This window comes from Kogia breviceps, chromosome 17 (genome assembly GCF_026419965.1).
Source record: "Kogia breviceps isolate mKogBre1 chromosome 17, mKogBre1 haplotype 1, whole genome shotgun sequence".
Taxonomy (NCBI): Eukaryota; Metazoa; Chordata; class Mammalia; order Artiodactyla; family Physeteridae; genus Kogia; species Kogia breviceps.
In genome coordinates this window covers 73679135-73691138 of record NC_081326.1, presented here as the reverse complement: position 1 = coordinate 73691138, position 12004 = coordinate 73679135, and the positions used below count along the sequence as shown (strand labels likewise).

The 12004-nt window shown below is 60.0% G+C and overlaps 1 protein-coding gene across 2 annotated transcripts in view; it reads left to right on the top strand.

Moving 5' to 3' along the window:
• The window catches only part of COL22A1 (collagen type XXII alpha 1 chain), a 247900-nt gene that overhangs the window by 154372 nt on the left and 81524 nt on the right, over positions 1-12004 (top strand). For both annotated transcript variants that reach the window (XR_010837384.1, XM_067017097.1), the window contains exons 32-39: positions 458-490; positions 3329-3382; positions 3648-3701; positions 4496-4549; positions 6276-6329; positions 7948-8001; positions 10642-10746; positions 11505-11549. Coding sequence is in view for 1 of the 2 variants with exons in the window: in XM_067017097.1 (XP_066873198.1) it covers positions 458-490; positions 3329-3382; positions 3648-3701; positions 4496-4549; positions 6276-6329; positions 7948-8001; positions 10642-10746; positions 11505-11549 (453 nt within the window). In the remaining variant the exon portion in view is untranslated. The remainder of the gene's footprint in view (positions 1-457; positions 491-3328; positions 3383-3647; positions 3702-4495; positions 4550-6275; positions 6330-7947; positions 8002-10641; positions 10747-11504; positions 11550-12004) is intronic.

Genomic DNA, 12004 nt, shown 5'->3' with positions numbered 1-12004 from the left:
CCCGCAGCCTGGCTTGCTCGTCCCCTGCCTCATTGCCAGTAGCCGCTGGAGGTGAGGAGTGGACTCTGCTGGAGGGATCCAGCGGCCCAGGCACAGCTCTGATCCCTCGCGTGGATTCTTCCGTTTCGGCCCCGCCGTTCCCTGAGAGGAGAACGTGTCATCCCGTTTCACCGCTGGGAGCAGAGGCGTTGGCAGGTGTCCGAGGTCACACAGTTTAAGGCGGAGGTGACAGGCTTTGAGCTCAGGCTGCGGGACTCCAGCGTTCCCACAGCTAACCACCGTGCTTTCCGGACCTCGTACCCGCCCGGGGACTTGAGAGGAGCACGGGATCCGAAGTGTCGAAACCAGTCATCCTTACAGGAGCCCTCGGGGCTGTATTCTTTTACCGGTAAATCTGTCAGAGGCAGGTTGTTAACGTCGATTCACGTCCTTCTCATTTCTGCGGTTTCCTTTTCAGACGTCCCCGTTCACGCCGCGCCCAGGGACGCCAGTAAGTAGCAGCGACTCCTCGGTGCCGCACGGCGTCCCCCAGCCTGGCTCGCGGTGTCCCCGAGGGCTCTGGGAGCTGGGCCCGGGCTGTGTCCTAACTCGGAGCCCCTGTGTCCCAGTCGCCGCCAGGCATCTGGGCTTCCCGACCTCGTCCGGGCAGTCAGTGGGGACAGACCCTGCGAGGAAGCAGCTCCAGGGTCGGACGGGAGGTTCCAGGGGCCTGGAGGCTGCCTGCCAGTAGTAGCCAAGGGCGAAGGCCAGCCCTCTCTTTGGGTAAAGTTACCTCCTCGCTACACAGGGAGTGGCTGGTGGTTCCGAGCAGGACAGAGTCATGTGGGCTGGCGGAAGACCAAAGGGCAGAGCAGGCGGTTCAGTGGGTGTCTGCAGTGAGGGGCCCCGGGCCTGGAGGGCCTCGAAGGGACAGGTTGAGAGGGGCAGTTGGAAGGGCAGAGGGGACCCCGCCTGCGTGGAGGAGTGGCTGGTGGAGGGACAGCTTGTGGCTTCTTGTGAAGATGAAGACACCCGACCGAAAAGGATGCTCTCCATGGCTGCAGCCTCCAGGAACCTCTCCCTCCTCTTGCCATGAGCAGAGCCCCCGCGGAAATAAGCGCGTTCAGGGTCTCTCCCTGCCCTGAGGTCAGCAGACAGCCTCCTCTGGTTCCTGTGCTCTCGGGGACGTGGTTCTCCCGCCGTTAGGACTTGACCCGCTGCACCAGGCGCAGCAGCAGGGGGGCTTGTGTGCAGGATCCACCTCCCTGTTTCCATGACTTAAGAAGCTCAAAAGGCCCCTGTATCTGATGGAAAAGAACAGAGTAGAGAGAGAGAGGCTGAGTCGGTGCCGGAATCACTGCGGAAGGAGGAGGAGGATTTTGAGCTGCTTTGGAGGAGGAAGGGGGAGGAAGCGAGGGCGGGCGGGCCGTCGCAGGGCAGTGTGGGCTGCAGGAGTGCCGGGAGATGCGGGGGAGGAGCAGGCGGGGCCTCCGGCTGGGTCCCCTCCTCCCTCAAAGGAAGGGCTCAAAGGGACAAGGCGGCAGAGCCTCGGACGCGGCAGGTGCAATGCAGGCATCGCTGTGACTGTCCCCCTGTACCCAGGGACGGCCCGTGGCTCGGAGGAGGGAAGCGCCTCGCAAAGGGTCTTCCCGGACTTAGCAGCTGAGACTTGGTTGTCAGCCGTGAGGCCCTGGCCGAGCTCCACCGCCTTCCTCATCCAGGACCACATCCACCTACCCGAGGCCTCTGGGTCTCCCTCCCTCGCGCCCGCCCTGAGTCCCCAAATCTTGAGGCAGACCTGCACATCCAGCCTCTGCTTAAAGGAACTGCCCCATAAAAGATGATTTCCAAGGTGCTCCCATGGGAAGGGAAGGAGAGCGAGCCAGAGGCCTACCCAGCCTCCTCTTTGAGTCCCGGTGGTGCCACCTTCCTGCAGGGTCTGAGCTGCGCAGAAACCAGGAAGTCACTTTCAGATGCAAAGCAAGGAACCTGTGTCCATGAAAAAAAAAAAAAAAAAAGATTCATTGTGGATTGTTGCATGAATCCCTCTGGGGCTGCCTCATTGCCATGGTAACCGTGTTGTATTGATGGGTTTGAAAGATGTTCTTCTGTTTGATTTCTCCTTGCTCTCAGCTGTGTGCCTTCCGGTCCCTGCACACGGGGAGGGGCCGCGAAATCTGGAGGGGCGGCAAAGTTTGCAGCATGATTAAGAAGGGGAATAAAAAGGGGGAGGAGGGCTGGAAGGAAAGCTCCTCTTCCTTCCACTCCAGGATTGAGAAACCTTCTGGGGACGTCAGGGACCCCAGCTGGGGCGGCCTCGAGGTAGCGTGGTGATAGCAGTTTGTGGAGAACAGAGCAGGGGCTGTTAGATGGTGAGCAGGTCTGGAGATGTCAGAGAGGAGAAGGGAACCCATTCCTTAGCTGGAGGAGGGAGGGACAGGCAGCCCTCAGGCTTGGAGACATTGCCGTTAAGAACTTAAGTGAGGCTTTGTAACTGGTTTCGAAGCAGCCACCTCGGGAGGGCAGCCTGACTCCACCCTCTCAGCCTGCAAAGGATTCTCAGCCGCCCAGCCAGTGCCCTGCATTTGCTGAGCCCAGAGAGGGGATTTGGCTAGGCTGACGTCACCAAGCGGGCGTTTGGGGGAGAATGAGGCTCCTGCATTCAGCATTCAGCAGCTATTGAGGGGCACCCAGTGTGCACCCCTGCAGTGAAGACTCTGCCTCCTGGCTCTCAGGCCCTGGGTAGAAATGCCTTGAGCCTCTTGCCTTTGAGTTCCCAGGGTCTCTCCTCTGTCCTGGCCTGACCCCTCCTGGCTCCTGAGCCCACGTCCTGCCACCCGCTGTTCCTTCCCCCAGCTTGCAGAAAAGCGTGTGCAGACTCCTTCCCTGTGCGTCACCCGAATCCATCCCGTAAGCCCTTTCATCTTTGCAGATTGTATCTCCAGTGACTTGTGGACCAGACAAAAGAATGCTGCAAATCCCCTAGCCCCCCACGGGAAATCCTCTAGGAGGAGACCGTGCTAGAAATAAGGGTATTGTTGTCTGGTGACTGGAGCCAGAGTGCGTTCTTCTGAGCTGGTGGGAGATGGAGATTCTAGAAGGAATGAGCTTGCATCTGTTGAAAACCTCTTTGCAAGAGCAACCTCACTTAATCCAGGCTCTCCGAGGTGTGCTGTGCAGATACCGCGCGCGACAGCTGATGGAGAGGGAGTGGTGCCCCCAGCCCAGGGCCGTGCAGACACTAACTCGGGGAGCAGTGATGAGCTTGGGGGAGGGCAGGCAGGAGCCGTGCGGCCTGACCTGAGGGTGGGCTGAGCACGTCTGCTGTACTCTTCTTCTCCACCGACAGGGAGGACAAGGGCCTAAAGGGGAGAAGGGCGATCCCGGCGCACCTGGGGAAGCGGTGAGTGCCCTGGGCCCCGCGCCCCTGCCCCTCACCCCTCACTCTGGGCGGCTGGTTAGACGGGACGTCTGAGGGCTGAGCGTCTGCAGCTCTGAACTGCGCACAGGAGCCCCCTGAACTGAATGTGGCCCCTTCCTCCTCCCTTAGGGGTCCAAGGGCGCCCCCTCCATGGATCTCAGATTATGCCCATTGCACGTGTCCACACCACCCCATCTGCCCGGAGCAGGGGTGTGACCTAGTCCATTGATAGGTTGTTTCATTTCAGGGATCACAGGGTCATCCTGGAGAACTGGGGCCTCGGGGACCCATTGGACCACCGGTAAGAAAACTCTGTCCCCACCCGAAAGCCCCGCCCGCCAGTGTCTCCATCCGTCGCTGGCTCCTCTCACCTGGCATTCCGGGAGTGTCCACCAGGGGGCACTGCCACAGGCACTGCTGGGACTGTGAGTCCAGTGCCCTGGGGCAGAGAGGACCTCACAAAGCGCCCCAAAATGCAGCCCCCGGGGGCGGGCCCCGCCTCTCGGGCCCAGGATGTCGCTGCTCTGTCGCTGAAGTGCCGGTGTCGGTGTCGCTGAGCTGGGCTCCCGCCACGCTCTCCCTCCCCGACTCTGTGCAGCCGGCAGCGCTCGGGACCAGGGCTCCCCGAGGCTTTCCAGCTGCGGGAGGTCCCCTCCGCCCTCCCGGCCCCCATTGGCAGCTCCAGTTTACATGACACCTAGTGTGTGTTAGCATTTTGATCGCATTTCCCTCAGTCGTGGCTTCTTAACTGGCTCTCTGTTGGGCAGTTGTTCGTGTTCTCCGAGAGTTCCGTGGGAGCGGCCTGTGTGGGCTCAGATGCCACGGGCCGCCGGCTGGCTGTGTGCCCCGGGCCGGCCTGTCCCTCTGAGCATTGTTCACGTCAAGACAAAGGGTGGGTGCTGCTGTCCCGGGGGTGGAGAAGACAGAGTACCATAGCGGAGGCCAGGAGCTGCGATCTCTGCACCTTAGACCCGCTCCCTGTCCTTCAGTTCGGATCACCTAATTCTGACAACGAAGGTGCCCTGACGTCCCCGCATGGGGCCGAGGACGGCGTGGCCTGTGGCTTCTCACCTCCCCGTTTTGTTTCCCATGCAGGGTGCCAAGGGACAGGAAGGCGCGCAGGGGCCGCCCGGAGCAGCTGGGAACCCCGTGAGTCCTCCCGGGTCCCACAGGTTGGGGTCTGGGCCAAGCAGCTGCCCCCGCCCGGGCTCCCAGCTCTGGGCAGAGCGTGGGGAGGGGGCCGGGGAAGCGCCGTCCGCGCTGGAGGGCTGGCCGGGGCTGGAGCCCCCTGAGCAGCCCGGACCAGAGACGTGCCGGCCTCTGCCCCGTTCCCGGCATCTCAGGGCTCCGTCCACGTGCCAGCCCCGAAAGGAATCTCCTGCACACACGTGGGGGGCGCACACATGGACACGCGCAGAAGAGTTTGTCACTCTGAGAAGCACGCCCACGTGCACATCCACATCCACACGTTTGGAAACCGAGTTGCACACGCACACACGCATGTGCACCCATATAAGGACGTGCACACGTATACATGCAGTTCGGCAACTCCAGGAAGACAAGCACACGGGTTCCCTCACGCGCTCGCTGCTCCTGACCCGCCTCCCTCAGGCCCAGAATCTCCGCGGGTCGGCCCTCGTGCGCTGAGCTCTGACTAGCGCTGTGTCTGCCGGAGCGGAGCCCCGAGCCCAGGCTTCTCCAGGGAGCTGGCAGGATGCAGGACAAGGCCGACTCCCGCGGGGACTCCCAGGAGAGGCGGTGGCCTTAGAGCGGCAGCAGTGCCGGGCAGGCAGGACCGCAGGCCCCACGTACCCGGCCGCAGTCCGCTCACACAGCCCAGCCCACCGTGCACGTGACTTAGCGGGGAGGGGCTCGCGGTCAGCGCCTCCGTGCCCCTGGAGAGAGACCCGGCCCGAGCGCAGCCCGGGGGAGAGGGAAGCCGAGTGCAGGGGCGCGGGCGGCAGGAGGATTGCGGGGAGGCCCCAGTTCTGGGAGTCCCCTGCGCGTCCGGCTCCCTGGCGGTGACCCATCTGGAGTGTCCTCACCCACCTCTCCCGTCATGCACTCGTCCAGCCACCAGTGTTCAAATCCACTTCCTCCAGGAAGCACGCCCTGATTCGCCAGTCAGATCCAACACACGCACGCTTCCCCCCCCCCCCAGTGCCCCTGTTCCGTGAACAGCACCGGCATCTTCAGAGGGAGCAGAGACTGAGAGCGGTGCTGCCGAGGCCCCCTCAGGCTTCTGCCACCGTCCCCACCGTGGACTCCCCCCTCGGCGCTCCACCGACGGTTGGTCACCAAGCCCAGCTCGTTCCTCCTGGCACCTTCTCCAGGGATGCCTCTTCCGGTCCAGCCCACGGCTGCCTCACGTGTCCTCTCTCGGGGCCCCGAGGCTTGCCCGTGCCCTTACGGCCGACCTGCATTATGCCAGAGCATAACGCAGAGCATGTTTCTCTGCGACGCAGGTCTGAAGAGTTTGTCCCATTTTCGGGGTCTCCTTTCCCCCGGGCCCTGAGGATACAGGCCAAAGCCCACCTGAGACACACGCATGTTGGGACCTGGCCTTCCTTTCTTCCCGCCCCGCCCGGCACACGGTCCGCCTCTGCCGCCTACGCGCCGCGGTCGTAAGGAAGGTCCTAGGCTGCTTCTGTTCTCCTGTCTCCCACTCTGTGCCGGAATCCCTCTCATGTGAGGCTTGGCGAGTTGGGGTGCACCCGGACGGGAGGTTCATCTTATCTGTGGAGGGAGTTTCAGGTTAGAAACGTTTCCAGCAAATCAGGGAGAATTGAGTAGAAGGCAGGTTTGGAGGGAAACTGGGGGAGCTGCTTACAGTCAATACCTTGGGCCTTGCTAACCTTCTTCCATCTCTGAATAGGGCGCTCCTGGACCTGTAGGTCCGCCTGGTTCCGGTGGTCCCCCAGGAAGTGCGGTGAGTAATCGGGGTGCGGGGAGAGGGCAGGGACACCAACACTGGTTGTGGCTCCACGGTGCCCATCTCCCGAGTTTACTCATTTACCCTCCGCGAAACTCGGGGGCGTAGGCGTCCTCACTCCCATTTCACAGACGGAAGAACCTGATGTCCCGACAACGTCACCTAGAAAGTTACCAGCCTGAGGTTCTCGGTAATCGGTGAGATCTCCGGGTGGTCAGTGAAGCTCGTGTAACTGCAGAAAGCTGTGAGCGTCACTGACGCTGGAATCAGCGTCAGAGTTGGCCTTAGAAGAAACAAAATGAACCTGCAGAAGTGGAAGAGGCCCTGACCTCTGGGCTGCCCGGCTTCTGGCCACAGCTCTGCCACTAACCGGCTGTCAGGCCTCTGTGAGGGGCTCCTGGAGGCCTCCGCTCCTTCACCTTCAAGATGGAGGGTGCGGGCTGTGCAGGTTCACCCTTAACCTCCTGCTGCGCTTGACTTAGGGAGACAGCCTCCCCCCGTGGGGGCCCCAGGGGTCTGCTTTAAGGACCCCAGCGTTAAGGTCCACCGGAACGATGATTTCAGCTGCAATGTGTGCAATGAAACACCCGATGGCATCTAGTCAAGGGTAACAGAGGACTGCGCTCCTCGAGTAGCTTGAGGCCAGTCCCGTTCAGTCACCAACCTTTGTGTTAATAATCATAGCAGTTCAGAGGACAAATGTAGGCACATGTGTGTGCCAGGCAGTGTCGTAAGTGCTTTACAGGAGTTCGCGCATTGGCTCCTCGGGACCCTGGGAGGTGGATATTATTAGTACTGCCCCCATTTTATGCAGGAGGAGACTGAGGCTCAGGGAGGCCGAGTCATGTGGCCAGTGGTTACCGTGGATACTGCTGGACCCTCGCCTGTATCATGTCACCCTCCGCACTGCAGTGCCAGCCGCAGACTTCTAGGAGCCAAGCTCGCACCCCTTTGCCTGAGGGTTTTCTGTGGCTTTTAGAGACCTCACTGTGCAGCCGCGTGGCGCGTGGCCAGGAGCACCGCCAGCGGCAGAAGCACCCCTGGCCGATGGGTGTGTAAATGGCCCAGCTTCTCCTCTCCTGCTGGAGCCACTCTGAGTGCGCGTCCTGCACTGGCCCCCGGAGCCCCCGGCAGGACCGAGCTCCAGTTACACGAACGTGTCGCTCCCTGCCTGTCCTCCTCTTTCTCACGTCCCTACTGGTGCCTCCGCGGAGCACCTGCACCTGAGCCTTGTCTCAAAAAGTCAACCTCTGGGGGCTCTGAAGACACAGGTGGAGCGGGTCAGTGATGCCAAGGCTCTGTTCTTAGGTCACCCTCGTCCTCCCCGAGGTCCCCTCTGAGAGCTGCAGCCCAGGGCGGGCAGGGCATCAGGAAACACATGCCTGCGTGGTTAGAGGGCTCGTGTTCAAGGCTGAGTGACAGACCAGGGGAGGGGCAGCTAAGGCAGGCGGGCCGGGGGGCGGGGGGAGATGGCGGCGAGGAATTTAAGTCGGGGTTGTGGGGGGGTGAGTGGGGACAGGGCTGTAATCGTTAACGGAAAGGGGGCTGATCGCCTTTCTCTGGGGGCGGCAGGCCCTCTTGAACTGCACCTTGTCAATAACCCCTCTTTCTTCAGGGCCCCCCGGGCTCCAGAGGCCCCCCTGGGAGAGATGGGGAGCGCGGTGAGAAGGTAAGGCGCAGTGTGACCTCTGCACGGGGCAGCTGTCCTCAGCTTCTTAAGAAGCAGGGAAGGAGGAGTCCGCTGTGCTCAGACCCGGTTTAGGACCCAGCTTGGGAAGGGCTTCTGAACACAAGGGCCGGAGGGGCCCTGCAGTTGTCTCGTTTAACCCTCAGGGCGGACCCATAGGGTAGGTGGGTCCCCATTGGACAGAGGTGGGGACCGAGACTCTGAGAGATTAACTCAGCTCTCCCACATCCCGTCGTAGCTAGTGAGCCACAGAGCTGCTCGGTCTGACTCTAAGTCCATTTTCTCAGTTCAGCGCACCAGCTTAGCCCTCCCCCACCTTTGTGTGCACAGTTAAACCTTCCTGAGTTAGGAGAAAGAGCTTCGTTGATTAGGAAGAAGAGAGACACGGTGTCCCCCCAAAACGCCAACACCCCGGGGGCAGAGAAGGAGGTCCCATGGACTTTCGAGATCCCACGCTGCGTTTCCTGAGCTCGCGTTTTAGGTAGCGTCTCCGAGGGGTACTCCCGACTTCTACTGAACTGGCGTCTAGTGGGTGGAGACCAGGGATTCTGCTAAACTGTCGCAGGACGGCACCCCCTTCTCAACACAGATCACCCTCCTCGAATGTCAGCAGCGCCGGAGCTGAGAAGCCCAGACTGCAGGCACCCCCTGACACCTGCATGTTCTCGTCTGTAAAATGGAGACGAGCCCACACTGACCACAGGTGGTGAGGAGGAGGTGAAGCACTGGTGTGCCAGACGGCGCGGCAGCGAGCCGGTGAAGAGGGCTGATGGCGGTTCGCTGTCCCGAGCCGCCACATGAGGCTTTGCGTCCAGGAACGGGGTCTCGGCGTCTCCTCCGCAGAGGCCCCCTCCCGGCACTGCAGTGTCTGAACTTGACGCAAATCCCTTCCCGTCCACTTCGCCTGGGACCTTTGAAAGGAGGGATCATTTTATGTTTTCTATTTTGGCAAAAATGCAACAAGGATAAATAACAAACTTTTACACTTTGGTGGGAAGGCTCCGTTTTAAAACATGTATACTTCAGAGAGGAAAATGATTTACTGCGGAGAAAAACGATCAGCAGCCTGTGGAAAATATCCTTCGGCGACGGGAAAACGACCTGGCCCGTCGGGTTTTCCTTGACTGCACCACGTCTGAAGGATCAGGCTCTGTTCGGGACACAAGTGGGGCACAGACCACTGAGAAGGAGCTTAGAGGGGGGTTAGAAGAGGTTTTTGAGGACCAGTTGAGCAAAGAAGAGAAAAGCTGTGAGCTGTTGGCTCCTTCAGCCTCAAGGGGGAGCCAGACACTTCTGCGTGTCTGAGCGGAAGCCCAGGCTGAGGCCCAAGACCAAGGGCTGCCTTTGGAAAGGCGCTTCCCTCCGGCGCTCGGCAACGTGGTAAAAATCCCGGACAGCAGGAAGCGCTTTCTCTCCCTCACTGCCCAGTGGCTGGCCTGAGGCTTGCGGAAGCTGATCCCGCCCTGGGCCTGGAGACGGGTCCTCTCCATCCCTTGCTTTGCCCCTCCTTGGGACGTGGTACCTCACCTCACCTCTGCATCAAACGTCGGAGGCAGTCAGGGTGCAGCCTAGGCCCGAGAGAGCCCTGCCTGGGAAAGGGAGCCCCTGCCGTTCACGTGGTTCCCCCGCAGCGTTCCACAGCCGGGGCTGCTTCGGGGCGCCTGGCTTCGTGGTCAGAAAGGGTGAGCAAACTCCAAGCCCAGCTCCCTCATTAGATCCTGGCTGTCTGTCTCTCTCTCCCCACTTTGGAGCCCCGGGCTGTGTTCACAGCGCTGAAAGTCTGTCATGTGAAGAGGGATTGGATTTCGTCTGTAGAGCGCCAAGGCTGCACGCCAGACATCTGGAAGATTTCAGAGAGGGTGGCTGAATGTAAAGGCACACTATGGAATGGAAGCGCCCGATAAAGGGATGAGCCGCCTGAGAAGGTGGTGAGCTCCCTGCTCTCAGAGGAGTCCAAACGGAGGTGGGAGGGCTGCCTGGAAGAGGCGCACATGGTGGCTTTTCCTGCCGTGGGAGAGAAGTGGGGCTAGAAGAGACCGCTAGCATCCTTCCTGTTCCCCTGTTCTACGTTGTGTAGTCTGCTAAGGCCGCTGGAACGGCGTATCACAAACTGCGTGCCTTAGACAACAGAAACTTACCGTCTCACCATTCTCACCGTGTCGGGAAGCCCTAAGTCAAGGTGTCGGCAGGGTTGGCTCCTCCTGGGGGCTGTGAGGGAAGGATCTCTTCCAGGCCCCTCTCCTTGGATCGCTGATGGCTCTCTTCTCCCCGCATCTTCACGTTGACTTCCCTCTCCACATGTCTGTGTCCAAATGTCCCCTTCTCATGAGGACACCAGTTCATACTGGATTAGGGTCCGTGCCACCCTAGTATGACTGCATCTTAACTAATTACATCTGCAAAGACTCTATCTTTAAATTGAGGTACTGGGGTTAGGGCTTCAGCATGTGAATTTTGGGGGACACATTATACAACCCGTCTTTCTCTGCCCTCAGAAGGGGTGGGCTTTCTGACGCAGGGCATCGCCAGGAAGCCCACCAAGCCCCTTCAGGTTGGTTCACCACTGAAAAGCTTACCCTCTGCATGTCACTGATCCTGGACACTGTCCACTTTTCCTTGCAGGGGGCGGTGGGAGAAGAAGGAAGCCCAGGACCAGGCGGCCCCAGAGGCGATCCTGGTGCCCCTGGGCTCCCGGGGCCGCCCGGAAGAGGGAAAGACGGAGAACCGGTAAGTGTCGGGTCCAGGGTTTCTGTGCCCATGACAATCAGGCTGGGATTAGAAGAGAAAAAAAAGAAAAGGCTCACTGGTCAAGCTTTGCAGAAGCGGAGTCATAGCCAGTGAAAGCAGGTGGGCTGGGAAAGGGGTCTTGGGTGGGGGAGGCGTCTTGCTCCTGTCTACTTTAGGCCAGTGCAGCAGAGTCTCCCGTGGACTGCTGGCCACGTGCCAGGCTCCGACGCTGGGGACACGGAGACGGGTTAGCGCCTGTGCTGTTGAGATGCTCGTGAGACAGCCAGGCAAACAGATAACCGTAGCTCAGGCAGTCCTGCAGTGCACGTCCTGGAGAAGGGCTTCCTGGTCTGTGTAAGTCTGGAGAAACCTTGCCCAGGAAGTGGCATTTGTGCGAAATGTGAAAGTTGGAAGAAACTACTTTTTAGGCAGAACAGCACAGAGAAGGTGTTCCAGGCAGGTAAACCGTATGTGGAAACACATGAGGGCGTCGTGTGCGTGGGCACTTAGGAACGTGTTAGAGTGTCACGGACACGAAGTGAGATGCGTTAGTAAATTTTGCTGCGGTAATGAAGAACCCCCCAAATCTCAGTGGCTCTCAGCCCTTAGCACTACACGAGGACACAGGCACCTTTCCTCCATACCAGACAGGTCACGATGAGAGGCCCGTCCACCTGCGGCCCCCCCACAGCGCAGGGTGGATGGGCAAATGTGCACTCGTGGTCCCATGGTTATCTCCGTGCCATTCATTTTCCCAGGGACTTCGTGGACCGCCTGGGTCACCTGGACCTCTGGGAACTAAGGTAGGTTTTTACCCAGCGAGCGAGCTGTGGAGACGCCGTGGGTCGCACTTAGGGGCCAAACAACATTTAACTGTCAGCATCTCGGGTCACCTCAGTTTACTTGCATGTTCATCCCTTTCCACTTATCTAAAGGCCCCGTGACTCTGAACTGTGACATTAAAGTAATTGCCACATAATTGTTGCTAATAAATGTTTGCAGTGAAATCAAGTTGCAAAAGGTGCTTTCAAGCAGCAAAGCAACAGATCTGTCTTGTATTATTAGTTTACTTGGGGACGCAAACGGTCCCCAGAATTAACACAGTAAAAGTTTCTTCCTGACTCACAGCGTGGTGGGAGCTGTGGTAGGTGAGGAGTCCTCGTCTACGTCGCCGTGCAGGGAGCCAAGCTCCTCCAGTCCTGCGCCATCCCTTCCTCTGGGACTTCAGTGTCGTCTCCCAGAGCCTCCGTGTGCGGTG